This window comes from Argiope bruennichi, chromosome 3 (genome assembly GCF_947563725.1).
Source record: "Argiope bruennichi chromosome 3, qqArgBrue1.1, whole genome shotgun sequence".
NCBI classification, from domain to species: Eukaryota; Metazoa; Arthropoda; class Arachnida; order Araneae; family Araneidae; genus Argiope; species Argiope bruennichi.
In genome coordinates, this window is record NC_079153.1 from 143,746,423 (window position 1) to 143,761,484 (window position 15,062).

At 25.6% G+C, this 15,062-nt stretch overlaps 1 protein-coding gene across 5 annotated transcripts in view; it reads right to left on the reverse strand.

Moving 5' to 3' along the window:
* Positions 1 to 15,062, reverse strand: part of LOC129963351 (venom phosphodiesterase-like) — a 45,274-nt gene that overhangs the window by 17,582 nt on the left and 12,630 nt on the right. For all 5 annotated transcript variants that reach the window (XM_056077678.1, XM_056077677.1, XM_056077681.1 and 2 more), the window contains 5 exons: positions 14,492 to 14,611; positions 11,034 to 11,143; positions 8,828 to 8,966; positions 4,882 to 4,990; positions 230 to 349 (listed from right to left, as the gene is read on the reverse strand). In XM_056077678.1, the coding sequence (XP_055933653.1) occupies positions 230 to 349; positions 4,882 to 4,990; positions 8,828 to 8,966; positions 11,034 to 11,143; positions 14,492 to 14,611 (598 nt within the window). The remainder of the gene's footprint in view (positions 1 to 229; positions 350 to 4,881; positions 4,991 to 8,827; positions 8,967 to 11,033; positions 11,144 to 14,491; positions 14,612 to 15,062) is intronic.

The window sequence follows — 15,062 nt, forward strand, 5'->3', positions numbered from 1 at the left end:
TATCAAAATTCAGGTTTTTTTTTTTTTTTTTTTTTTTTTTTTTTTTTATTTTATTATTTTAAGAAAAAACTTCTCCGTCATGTTTCAGATAATATTCCTAAAATTTTGGCTTTCATAGAACAATGATAAAAATAATGAGGCTATTATTTTTCTTACACTCTTATGCACTAAAAAAATAAATTTAAGAAAAATCCCAATATAAAAAAATTTTTAAACTTTAAATGCTCACTTGAATTTTTTCTTCCTTTAGGACGTATACGACCAAAAGGTCCCATCGTTGAGAATATTTCAGAAACATTCATATAATTCTTAATGTCCACAACAAGCTTACAATCAATATCAGACATGCCTGAAAAAATAAAGCTAATTATTATACATTTAGTAATATATATTTTTAAAAGAATATCACAACATGAATATATAGTGATCTTACGTTCCCCAAAATATTAAGCAAATAATCATTAAATTATTTATATTCTTTAACTAATGTAATCAGTAAAATAACACATTTTCGGCAGTTGTATCATTTAATATTTAAAAGTTTTAAATAACAGATGTATATATGTATCGTTGATTTTTAATAAGATAGATACTAATTATATAGGGAGATGAATCATATTATGAAGTTAATTCTTAAGAGACATAAATTCTTCTGTCCCACAGATGCAAAGAAAAAAAATAATAAAACATAATAATATAAACAGTTATAATAATATAAACATAATATAAACTTCTTTCTCTCACAGCTGAATTATACAATATTTTGTAATAAAACTATTTTAAAAGAATATCCATGATGAAGAAACCAAACCAATCTTTAATGGATATTTGGGATATGCAAGATATAGAAACCCAAACATCCAAAGTGAATAGGTGAGTAATTTACAAGCAATCAGATGAAAACCCACAGAACAAATCAGACAAATACAGCAAAGGTTTTCACATATGCGATATCTTATAATTTTTTGCTATAGAGATAAAATACAATGAATAAAAATTTAGAAATCACAAAATGTACAATTATTAGAGTTTTCAAAAAGTAAATTAATTGAAACTTAAAAGTAATAGCAAGTTTTAAAGAGTAAAAAAATCAAAATAATAAAGTAAAATGCAAATTAGCAAATATAATGTAAGATATAAAATAATAATAATAAAAGTATAAGATAAATAAAAAAACAAAAGTAAATATAAAATGGATCATATAAAAATATAAAGAACAAGATAACAGTATAAATAAAAGATAATCGAAAAGACTTTAATAATAATCTTAAAGACTTTAATTAATTATTAATAATAATTTAACAATAACAATTAATGTATAGCATATTTAGCAAAATATAATACTGTTTATAATCTCAATATGTTAACTCTAAATTAACTCTAATAGTTTCCAATATATTTTGTACAATGCTCTTGATGTCAATTTTTCCAGTCTTATGGTGAACCAGTTTCAAAATTTCCATAGCTTTATAACTGTTTAGAAAGAATTTTTCTCATATCAGTTCAATACTTTGACATTCATAAATAAAATGTAAAATGTTTCTTCCATCAGCACTGTAGTTCACAATGTAGTAATTTCCATAAAAAACAACTTTGATATGCTGGGAAACAACTACGAGTAGTTAAAAATTTGATTTATATAAAAATCTCCAAGGCATTTTTTTTTCAAATTCACTAAAAGCATCAAACCAAAAAGAAACTTTACATTATTAGATAGCTCCCATTTAGGTTGCCATTGCCACTTAATAGGTTTTTTTTTTAATTTTAAATTTAATCCATGACTTTGGAATTTTTAGATCTATTGTTTTACTTTTAGTTGCCTTTTTAGCTGGAAAACCAGCATACACATTAACTATTACACTACATGGTCCTTTATCCGATAAAGTTTTATATTTAGTTTACATTTTAGCATTCCTTTGATCTCAGCTATAATTGAATAATCATTTTTTTTATATACAAGTGCCATGAGTGCGGAGTGTGTTGGTATAAAGATGAATATATACAAAATAATCTACATTTTCTCAATTGCTTTCAAAGTGCCTCTGCTACTGCCTCTACCAAAACAAACAGGAGGACTTATTATTATAAGACTCATTAAGTCATATAATTACTTCACAAAGTATTTCCTTCTTTTCATTAAAGCACGCAACAGCACATTTAACCTTATTAAATAATTTTGAACCATCAATGAATATGGTTTTAGTTTATCTTTAATAAAATCATTAGTTGTCCAAGAAATGGTGATATTACCATGATCAGAAATCAGTACTTTCAGAAGCTTACAAGTCATTGTAACCTGTTTCTCTGTCATCAATCATAACTTTTCAAATGAAAAGATCACATTTTATTATTTTTTCATTTACAAGATTATTAATTGTGGACAAACAGCTAATACTTGGGTTGCTTCAGTTGAAACTATTCTATAAACCTTTGTAAAGTTTTAAAAAAACCTAGCTTCAGTTTTGAATTTTTTTTTTTTTAATTCTAATAATATCCTTAAAGCCAATTGCAGTGCAAAACAGCATTTTTTCTGAAATATTTTAATAAACTTCTTTCAATATTTGGGGCTTAATATCCCATAACATCTTGTGGAAGTTAACAGTTTGCAAGATGAGAACTTTGAAGATTTAAATGAACAATTTTGTGGATAGCTTTATTTTTTGTTATAAACCATAATCAATCTAGCTTCTTCGAAGTCTAATCTCTTTTTTTTTTCTTATTTTACAATTTTTATCTCTTGGTGAATGACTTGCATCATATTTAAAATCTATTGTTACTTCTTCTCAATTAATGCACCTTGGATTGTTCTTGCATTCTATTATTTTGTGACTTCAATTAGTACATTCCAGGCATTTTTTTTTTTTCCCCTTCTTTGCAATATGTCCAAACTTTTCACATTTTTAGCATTCTACAACTTTAATATATTTCTTCAAATTATAGCGACACTAAAATATATCAATCCTATGCTATTTGAGATTTTTTTAAGCTATTTGCATTGAAATTATCCAGCATTCATTGACTGGCTTATGAAAGTGTCTAATTACTAAAGAACTCTCTTCCAATTCTGCATTTTGTAATTTTAAACTTCCCAAGAATTACTTTTGAGTCAGACTCTTATTTATGTTATATATAATTAAACAAGATTTTTTTAGCATTGGTTATCCAATATCATAGTTTATTTCTAATTCATTTTTTTAACTTGGCTATCAGTATATCAATATGATCTGTAGATAGTAAATTAATTAAAATTCTACATTTTTTTTTTTTTTTTTTTTTTTTTTTTACATCACTAATAATAACATTTGTCTTGGCAGGACAAATTTTGCAAAGTTTTCCTAATTTCCAAAGATTGTGGAACTTTGTGATACATTAAAACGCAATATACTTTCCTGAAGTTTGATTCTGATCTAATCTCTAACCTTTTCTTGGACTTCAAATGTAAATTAAAAGTTTATTTTCATTCACTCTCTCTATTATTTACCCATAAAATGAGAAACAGCAACTTGTTGTTTTCTTTATTAGAGTAGAAATGTGTGACCTTATTTCTTCCTGCTTTCAGTTTGAAATTCTGGATGAGACAATTGTGATTTGTACAATTTTTTCAGCATTCAAAGCTTCATCTTAAAAAAATCATCTACTTCCAAAACAACAACAATGGGTTCAACAGAGCTAACATCTCTATATATGGTAGATGCATCAGGCATGATATTTACTATGTTAAATCTTCCATTTCAAAATACCCATTAAATAATTATGGAAAACAGAATTAGTCAATTTTATGAAAAAATAAATAAATATAGTCCAAGACAATGTAAACAAACTAATTTATCTTTTAAATTGATAAATAAGAAAAATTCTATAAAAATCAAATTTTAAATTTCGAGACTTCGTTCAAGTCTCTCATTAAATAAAACTATCTTAAAATAATGAATGACTTATAAACATATCCTTAAAAAAATGAATGGCAAACTTTCAAACCAAAATGCATCTTTGATAAGTTCATAATTCAAATACTGACTATTTCAAAGACTGTATTTCCTAGTTAAAAAAAAAAGAGAGAAAAAGAAAAAAAGTAAACAATATGATTTCCATTCATTTTACTATAATGAAAAATTTTCAAATGTCCAAAAATCATGATTTTCAACTCAGAAAGTTAAAATTTTTAAATAATTTAAGAGGGAAAATTTTTCTTTGTCAATAGATATATATATTTAGAAATGCCTTGAAAAAAAAACAATTTTTAAAAGATTTTGAGTCAAAGCAATTTAAAATTAATGTGAACAATGCTAAACAGTAGCTAGATGCCTTAAAAGTAAGGCATATAAAATAAATTTGTTTTTACAATTAACGCATTTTCTTTTCCCTTTCTCAATTTTGTGTTTAATACTAACTGTACAAATGGATTGTAGTTCTACAATTATTGAAATACTGGCTGTCCTAAAATAAAGAACAAATTTGTATTATTAATACTCTTTAGAGATAGCACATATTAGTGAGAGACAGATAGTGATTTAGTAATAGCACAATCTATAAATATTATTTTTTCCCCTCCTCTAGAAATATGTTAAAGATCAGGACAATATCTATTTTAAATTCCCTTAATCAGTTTACTTCATGCAATTTCCCAGATGTCAGAACAAAATTCTTGTATTCCTCTATGATTCAAAGATGCCATATTGAGTTTCTTAAATGAAAAATGACTATTTTCAAAGTGTTATTGCAGATTATGATGATTGTAAATATCTTGGTAATAAAACTATAAGCAACAAATTAAATCTTACAATAATTCTTAAACATAGTGTAATATAATATGCTCAAATTTAAAACTTTGATTCCTTAGGTTACAAAATGGCATTAACCTACAAAAAAAAAATGTCTTACCATGGTCAGACACTATCACAACATTTACACAATCAGTAATATTTCGAAGCTGTAATCCGGCAAATAGCCTTGCTATCATATTATCCACGCTTGATATAGCTTGATTAACCTATTAAAAATAGTAATGAATGTAAATGTAATAAATCCTCATATGTAATTCCTTTTTTTTTTTTTTTTTTTTTTTTTGTAATGCTTCATGCATTTGATATAATTTTAAAATAACTTCACACTCATTTTGTTTTCTCATACCATTTGATAATATGATTGAACTGTTGTAACTCAATTATACACTGAGCTGTTATACATAGAAAAAAATAATGCGAGCATAAAATTAGTAACTGATTAAAGAATGTATTTGTATTTATATATGTGCATCAATAAATAAGAAACATCAATTTATATGCATGCTAGGCAGAGTGTCCATTATTTTTCAACTTTCTAAAAATTGATTTCCATCACCCCCTATCTTGCTTCAATCAACAATAAAAACACTATGTTCAAAATGATACATTTCTGAAGATATTCTCACCGATCGTGAAATTTTGGAAATTTCTCTTGAATGGTCATTTTTTGTTCAAAACTTTTTTTAGTTATTTTCTAAAAGATTTTCATTGTTGACGACCTTTATTCCTGTTATCAATTTTATGCTGTTGAAATTTTTTTTATATACCCTACAATATTGGTTTACTTGCTAACCACTTTGGGAAAAAAGTTTCTCTGCCAAGAGATTGTTTGGGGTCGAAGCTGGTTTCTTACTACTGTTGCTATTTATACAACAATATTTAGGAGGTTCTTTTGTTAGTTTTTTGTCACTCCCTTCACCTTAGCATTAAATATCAGTAATGGAATAAATAAAACAACTAATGAGATAACTTTCCAACAAATATATATTAGAAATTACTGAAATCATTTCAATTAGTTTGTCCAAGTGAGTTGTTGATAGTGTTAGTCTTGCAGGAAGTTCTCCACTATGATTTTTGTAGTTAGGATTTATAGTTCTCGCTAGTACTAGATGTATGTCAACTGTCTATGTTGTGATCAGCAGGTGTCGAGATGGTTATTCCATTCATTAGGTGAATTTGTTAGGGTAATTGAAATATTAAGACATGTGGTAGTTTTTACTTTAAAAACAATAAAATTGTATGAAATAAAATAGTTGACGTGAGGATTCTTTTGTCTCTCATAAGAGATTAACAGACACTACTAGAGCAGCAGCAACAGTTTCAGCATTTGCAACATATTATAATTTTTTACTCCTAATTCTTTGAATTTTTGGCAGTACATAATGACTGATAGAAATAAGATTTATATATTAATGGTTGCTGCAGAAACTTTTAAACATAAAACTAAGAATCTAATAACTTTTTTTCAGTGCTTTCATAAGAAATTTTTAAAAAATGAAACACTCAGGAATTCACCACAAATTTAATCTAAATGACTCCTAAGAATTAGTGGAAAAGTTTCTCATGGCACTTGCAGGTACTAAGAACTCTATTGGTACCAAGTGGTACAATCTTGGTCAGCATTTAGAATATTAAACATCTTGAAAATGTCGTATATTATCTTGTATACATAGAGAAGACTGATGGAGTAGAAAAATTAGTAACTTTTCACGGCAAGATGTGACTGTTGGGAATCCCTAAAATCCCTACATCTTCAGAAATAGAGGCCATGGTTGTTATCAAGCACTGAAGGAGGTAGAGTTTAGCTGATAAAAATCAAGTACCTTGCTGTGATACAACAACAAGCAACCTAAGTCACTTTTCAATTATCCGACACAGAAAAAAAATTCTTGAAAAAAGATTATGCCTTTTTCTACCTTGAGTGTACATTTGAACCTTGTTTTAGTCTTCAAAGGTAATTAAAGCACCTTCTCACAATTTCCTATTCATACATCAATTCATAAATTATTAGAGTATTAGAGTATATAGAAATCAGAAAATTTTGTTTATTTTCAAATTATCATTTGCATTCAGCTCCTTTAACTTCTTTTGCTCCTCTATCTTTATTTAATGACAATGTTTCAATCACAGTTAAGACAAATATAGCTCAAATTATACTAAAAGGGACAAAGAACAGAAAGAATTTTTAAAAAATTAACTAAGAATTGCAATCTGTATTAAAAGGATTTTTCTTTCTTTACAAACAATGAATTTTCGTCTTTTGCAATTCTCATTACAAAAAATTTCTACATGAGACTTTGTTACCAGAACTGATTTCCTCGATAAAGAAACTTAAACATGAAAAGATTTCGAAAGTGGAATTGAAAAAGTTGATAAGACAGTTGTGAATGAAGCTGCAGAAAGTAGTATCAAACTAATACAGGAATACAATAACATTTCCACAAAAGATGAAAATTAGAAACAATGGTGTTTTACAGATTGCTGCTGAAGACCTTAAAAAAATATCCAACTACAATTAAATCTTCTTTTTAAATGTTCTCAATTCTCGATCTTTGTACATTCACATTATGCATTGGTTCTATAGAAATTATTACTCTAAATAAAAATATATTTTCTTTACCAAAATTGCTGCATTAATAAAAAAAATAAATAAAATAAACTTAGGTTTATGTTATTTCAAGAAGATTCCAACTTCAAGGCATTTCAGAGTCCACAAATAGAAGTCCAATTCAAGCAAAAAAAATTTGTTGATTAGAAGGAACAGGATGGAAAAAGTAAAATTTTAACTTGTGGGAAATAACCTATATCATAAATACATTTACATGTGTAGTAATGTATATGCAAGAACATACTTAAAAAAATTATATATATTGTATTACAAGCATTTCACATGTCAATAAGCAATACAATATTAGATGCTAAAGCTTCTAAGGTTACATTATTATTATATTAATTAAAAAGCTTTCATTTAGTTTTGTACCATGAAGCATATATGTCTTATTTTATGTACTCTAAATTTATACATTACATAAACTGATTCAATTAAATGAAGTTAATTTGTATAAAAAAATATTAACAACATTTTTATCCATTGAAATTATCCAATTTAACCCTTAATTAAAATTTTACCACATAATTTAAAATAGATATTTTTTTTAAATCAAAAATAATAATTCAATTTGTAAATAACTATAACATATAATAACAAGAATTACACTTAAAATAAATTTATTTATTTAAAAAAATGATAAAGACACTGCAGCAATAAATTCAAAAAAAAAAAATTCATGAGACAGCAAAACTTAACAAATAAATTTTTTTTTAATGTAGATATTAAACGAGAAAAAAAATAAACTTCAAAAAATTTTTAAAGTTAAATTTTGGAACTTTGAAAAATTTATTATGAAATGAAAAAGATAGCTTTTGAAAGTCTAGTGTTTACAGTTCTGTTTCATTTAGTATGACCAGAAGTATTTAATATCCACCTCTGCCACCACCACCCAAAAAAACTCTATGTAAGAACTTTTGTACCAGATATATAAAAGAATATTTTTTTTAATTACGATTTTATGTAAACTTTCCAGCAAATAAATGATGCTATTAATTGTAATAAATTTTCAAACAGAACAAACTTTAAATTTCACATCAAATTACTATTGTCCATTCATTGTATTTAGCTTGATTATTTACCAATTTATATCATTTTTGGTTTTTGCTTAAATTAACTTCAAACATATTCTCAGTAGGTTATTTGTGTAATTATAGATTTATAGTTATTTATTTGCAATAGCATAATATCATAATGATATTACTTAAATCATTTAAAAAAATAGTTAATTTTAAGAATAGCACAGAAAAAATCTTTTTCAACAACTGTTTTAAAATATCCCTTCTACTTTTCAAAATTTATATTGCTATAAAGCAATGGTAATAATCACAGAACTTCTTTAATAAAAAAATGGGATAAAAACTCAGCCAATACAAAATTTTAACTAAAAAATCATATTTTTTAAAAAAGTAATAAAAATAAGAAAAATCTTTACCTGTTGAGATTTTGTTCCATACCAATGGGCAGCATTATCTGGCTGATTAACATAAAGTGTGATAAAACTTGGCCTTGATAATGGTGGCAAATCCAGCCATTCAAGTATTTGATCAACTCTAATGTCAAAACTAAGTTTCCTTTTCAAAAAAAATAAATTAAAAAATTAATAAATAAACATGCTTTAAGCTTATATTATTACATTTACTAATATATTTAAAATTTATTATTCGATTTTATATATTTACAGTAATTCTAGAAATAAGTCCAATATTAAATGGTAATTTCTAAAAAATAAAGTAATGAATTAGTCAATTCTAGTACAGTTTCTTGTTTAGAAGACAATTACATTTCACTTCCATGGCTAAAACAGTCGCATTCAACTGTTGCATTTTTGTACTGCCTAAAAAGTCAATTTACATTTCTACTTAGAAATTGGCTTCAATTGACAAATATCTTTAATTTGCTGGTTTTTGACCCAAAATATCATAATTTTGAATTTTTTTTTTCTTTTGATTTATTTTCTAGGTAACACAACAAATTTGAATGTAAGTAAACCTTATTTATCTTTAGATTTTATTTTATATTAAAATCGTTAATTAATATTCATAATTTTTAAATATATGATTGTCTAATATAAATGAAATAAAGCAAATAAAAGATTCGACAGAAATGAAATTCTACTTTATATTTAACCTAATTATTATGCTTATAACATAGCTTAAAAGAATTTCATCTAAACCTATACTTTCAATTAAGATCTATAAATATATTAATCTGAAATCATAACAAAATTTCAAATATTAAAAAAAAATAACATTTATATAATTACTAGCCACCTTTGGCGACCAGCCGGTTCGCCAATCTTAATGTTCGTTTAAATTTTAATAATTAAATAGGTTGAACCGGAGTTTCAAAGCGCCAAAGCTGGCAATCTTTATTATGCACTATAACTGAACATCTGCTACTTTGCTTTTGAACATTTTGCAAGGCCATTGTTGGTGATTTTTAAAAATTGCGCCTAGCAGGGGGTTAAACTCCGGTCGTACCATTAAATATTTTACGCAATTCCAACTTTAATAGATTCTTCGGCAAAATATTTTTAAACTTTAAATTTTGATAGTCATATAATTCACTCATAATATTATAAAGGCCTTCAGTCATAACGTGATATGTATCTCTCTAATTTTCTGTTACCCTTCGTAGAATTTATGCTTTAAATTAAAGTGTAAATGCAATTAATATAATAATATTTTTTACTGAAACAAAGCATTTTTTTAAATAATATTATTACTGATAATAGAGTCACTGAGCATTTAAACTTTATGGGCACTAAAGAATAGCTTTCTTAATTTATGTAATATCTCAAAAATTTGTCAACAAAATTTTCTCAGATTCATCATGAAAAGATCGATTAATTAACAATGTTTAATTTTAAATGCATCAAACCCTAAGAAAATAAAATGAATCGTTTAAAATAATCGGTCGAAAACAGGTTTAAAAAACTACTTAAAAAATGATGTACTTAAAACTATAAGCATATACAAAAAAAATATATAACTAACATAAATACAATTTACTTACAAAAGCATGCAACTAACCTAACAATAGTTTAAATCATTCATTGATAATGGTTGTCATGTCAACAATCAGAACACAATGCGCATGCGCGAATTTCCTTCATCAGTTACGGTAACGCAAATGCGTGAATTTTTCTACGCCAGTTGGGGTAACGCTATGCAGATTCTACATTTTTAATTTCCTTTATTCTGTGTTATTTTAATTCAAAAGTACTTCAGAATGAATCTGAAACATGGATTAATTAACAATGTTTAATTTTAAATGCATAAAACATTAAGAAAATAAACAGAATCGTTTGAAATAATCCGCCGAAAAAATGTTAACCCTAGCCTCATTATTGTTGGGAGAAAAAAAAACTGAAGCCTTACTCATTTGGCGGTGGGGAAAATGGAAGATTTTTTTGGTGGGAAAGTTAGTTTTTAATTAATAATTAAAATTCTAATTAAAATTTCAAAAAAAGGGTCCCCAGGTGCCCATTCCCGACCTCTAAGGTAAACATGTACCAAATTTGGTAGCTGTTGGTGAAATGGCCTGGCCTGTAGAGCGCCAACACACACACACACACATTGAGCTTTATTATAAGTATATAGATTTAATCTGAATATAAAATTGCAATTAACACTTACGATTTGTACTTTTTGTTGTAGGTTGGAGTAATACCACTTATGTGAACATCAGTGCCAGGCCAGAAAAAACTTGCAGTTCTTTTGCCTTGCTGTTCAGCAGTTACCCAAATCTAATCATAAACATACGATGAAAAATATAGTTAAATTATAATTATTTAATCAATAATAATAAAGAAAAAATATAAATAATACATATAAAAATCTATTTTTATTAATGGAAATAAATTTTTTTTTTAAATTATCAACAATCTGGAGGTAAAAAAAAAAAAACTGCAAAAGCATAAGGCACTGACAGAAAAGCTTCAATAAATTGAAGACATAATCCTACTTAGAATTTATTTTTATCTTAATATTACGAATGTTTGGCATGTTTTTCTTATGATATTCATTGGGACTTTATAGCCCTCTACATTTATTAAAAAAATATTTATCACTTTTTATGAAAAAATGCACAAATGATGCAAAAATAAAAGCATGCAAAAAAAATTATATTCCTTATTTTATAATGCTCAGCCTTTATATCTTATAACATTCATTGCATTTTTAAAAGAGGCATTAAACACCTACAAACCCAATCTTGGAATTGCACCAAATCAGTCAGCTTTCATGAAGTTTACATTAATGTAATTTACATTTATGTAAAATTCATATACATAGTTATAAAATTTTATCTTGAACATAATTACTTTCTATTAATATTTTAGATTTCTACTAATAAATTCTATAAATATATAATCAATATATTTAATACTTCACTATAGTAACAAATATATTCTACTCTGCATTAATAAAACTAAACAAAAAAAGTATTGACTTTTTATAATATTATCAATTCTTTGCTTTAATAACTTTTTATCATAAATATAGATGTTGAAATGAAACTCTTAATATGTGAGATTTTGGTATAAGTACTATAACTGGAATATTTATCATATTTAATACTTTTCAACTTTAAAAGAAAATACAAATTAAGATACAGTATAATCATAAGAAATACATATTTCTTTTTTGATTTTCCATAAAAAAATATATATATTTCTACGTTTTACTACTCTAATAAAATAGTATTTAAAACATTTCAAATTTCTTTAGACATTTTAATCTTTATTATATTTCATAAATCATGCCTAAAAATAATATGAATTTAAAAATTAATATATCTCTAACTTTTGCATAGTGACAATTCTGTTAAATAAACTCTTAGATAAACTAAGAATAATAAATATTGCACCTCAGCATATATTTCCATTAAAAAGTTTCATTAAATAAGATGGGCAATTGTAGAGTTCATTACAGTAAATTTAACAATTGTTTCACTTCCTGTAGATGTTGATGATAAATTAAAAAAATTAAATTTTTATACATCTCCAAAGGAAAATCAATTAATGAAATGTTTCTCTTACTTTCATCTATGCATACACAAAATAAAACTTCGCATTTCTAGCTACAGAATTTGAAGACAAGTTTTTATCATTAGAAAAACATGCTTATCTTTAAATTTGCTACTCATGTATAATATTGTTCATTATGATTATTCAATAGCTGCATTTTCAACTTCATAGAAAAGGGAACTGAATTTCAGAAATTGGACTTTTAAGAAATCTCAGAGAAGTAATAGAATAATGAACAAGGATATAAAATTCTTTGCTCATAACATTATACATAATATTATTTCCCAAAAGCTTTCCATGTTTTTAGTAGCAAGAAACAATTTGAAATGCTGTATGTAATCATAATTGAGTTTAATCAGAGAAAAACAAATGTCATTTCATAAATTCCTGATATTTTTCTAGGACGTGAGCTTATAGAATGGTTTAGTGATAACGAATGACAGAATCCTCACTTCTGACAGAAGAAATGGGAAAGATGAGCTGTTACAGACATTGACACTGACTCTAAGTTTATTTTTTAAATTACTCTCATATTGAAATACAAACACAGTCAATTAGAACACAACATTCAAAATTGACAATGTAAAAAATATTTCAGCTTGTTAATTGGCATCAATACAACATTCATAAAGTCCATGGACATGATCGACATCAAAGATTTTACAATTGGACCCTACTTCAGGTAAATTCACATCCCTATATTTTTTAGACAGATGAATGTCGCTTTACAAAAGAAACATTTAAAAAAAAAAAAAACCTAAATCTTAAGAAAATAATTTTTTGAATGATAAAATTTCATTCTTCATATAGAAAGTTCATTATCAATGGCCATTTTCTATAAATATGTGGGTTGTGGACTTTTTAGAAACTTGGTTAATCCCTTTTTGTGCAATAAGTTTTTAATACAATGCAATGCAATAAGTTTTAAGAACATTTACTGATATATTCACTAAATTTGGATTGGCATTATAGCTAAATTAATGAATGAATTGCCTTTAGCAGTACATGCATTGTAGAGCTTTGCTGAATAATTCAAAAAATCTATGTTTATGTCACAAGTGATGAACTCAATCACATAAGTAAAAGTATAGTAAAAAGAATGTAATTTTGCGTAGATGTTGAAGAATGTATTGTTATTATCATTGGATTCTGCTTTAATAATCTGTTGTGATATACATATTATCCCTATGTAAAAGTATAGTTAAAAAAACTGAGCATAAGAATTAAATATGTATTGAATTCTGATCTAGTTTCAGTAAAAGGAGAAAAAAATCTTAGCACTGGCTCCAAACAATACTGTAATATAAGCACCAAAATCATTTCAGTATATTCATGTCTAAAAAGAAGTTAATTTTGTCTAATTATAATATCAAGATACAAAAATTTGCAGATCTTCTCCATTGGCTATAACACTGCAACCAAAATCAAAGCAATTAATTTTATATAATAAATTTTAATTTAAAAGGAACACTTATAGATCTGGTTGACAGCAACTAAAATGTGAATCAATATAAAAATAATATGGCAAAGTCAGCAAAAAATCACATACTAAGTTCAGAAATTCCTGTACTAGGAAGAACTTGCATATAGTTTGTAAATGCTCACAAATATGAATGAATGAAGAATTATGAATTAATATGTAATGAATTACTCATTGTGTTTGTTGAGAACTGCTGTGCAAGCTATCAAAGAAGCACTGAATTATATTCAAGAAATTAAAGGTTACTTACCATATAAATTTGCAGTAAATATGAAAGGATAAAATCAGAACTCTGTTAGAATTAGCAGCTCTGATCACATAGCCTTTGGATTATAACATTTATATTCATATCTTTAAAAGCAATAAACTTTTATGCAATGTTAATACTATATTACTACAGAAAGCATTCTTGAAACAAAATTCTAGCTTTTCAAAAACTTTATCAGTGGAAAGATTTTTTTTTTCGTCGTTGTTGTTAATTTTAGAGAAATTTTCAATTACTATATATATTTTAGAGAAATAATTAAGAGAAGAGACAACACAGGTCAACAAATATTTATGTTTTCATGAACAAGCATGAAACTTACTGGGTCTTTCTGATACCAGTGGGGTTCATTCATTTCAGGAGATCCAACTTTAAACATCTTCCTCTTAAAGGGATCATACATGTTATTATCTATAATACCATGAGATGAAGGATTAAGACCCTGTAATAAAAATAATATCATAAGAAACAATAACATTAGAACTTAGAAATTAACAGAAATTAATTCTTTCAAATAAACTCTACAATAAAAAAACTTTTGAAATCTAATCTAATTTATAAGAAAGTTACACACAGTTTTACAAAATAATACCTCAATTAATTATTTCAACACTGAAAATATATATGTATATCACTTTGACAAGAATAATTTCTTCACATCCAGTTATCATACAGAATAATAAACAAAATGTGAAGAAAATAAATAATTAAAAAAGTATTTGCAGCATCTTCCAAGTAAAATATAAAACACATTAATAAAATAAATAAAATCTTTTATTGTCAGTGGTGACTCATCAACTCAAAAATTAGAACAGTTGCAAGAAAATATTTAAGATATTGCATTTTTAGAGAAAAAGTAACTTTATCTATAAGTAATCTAAAATGTTTTAATT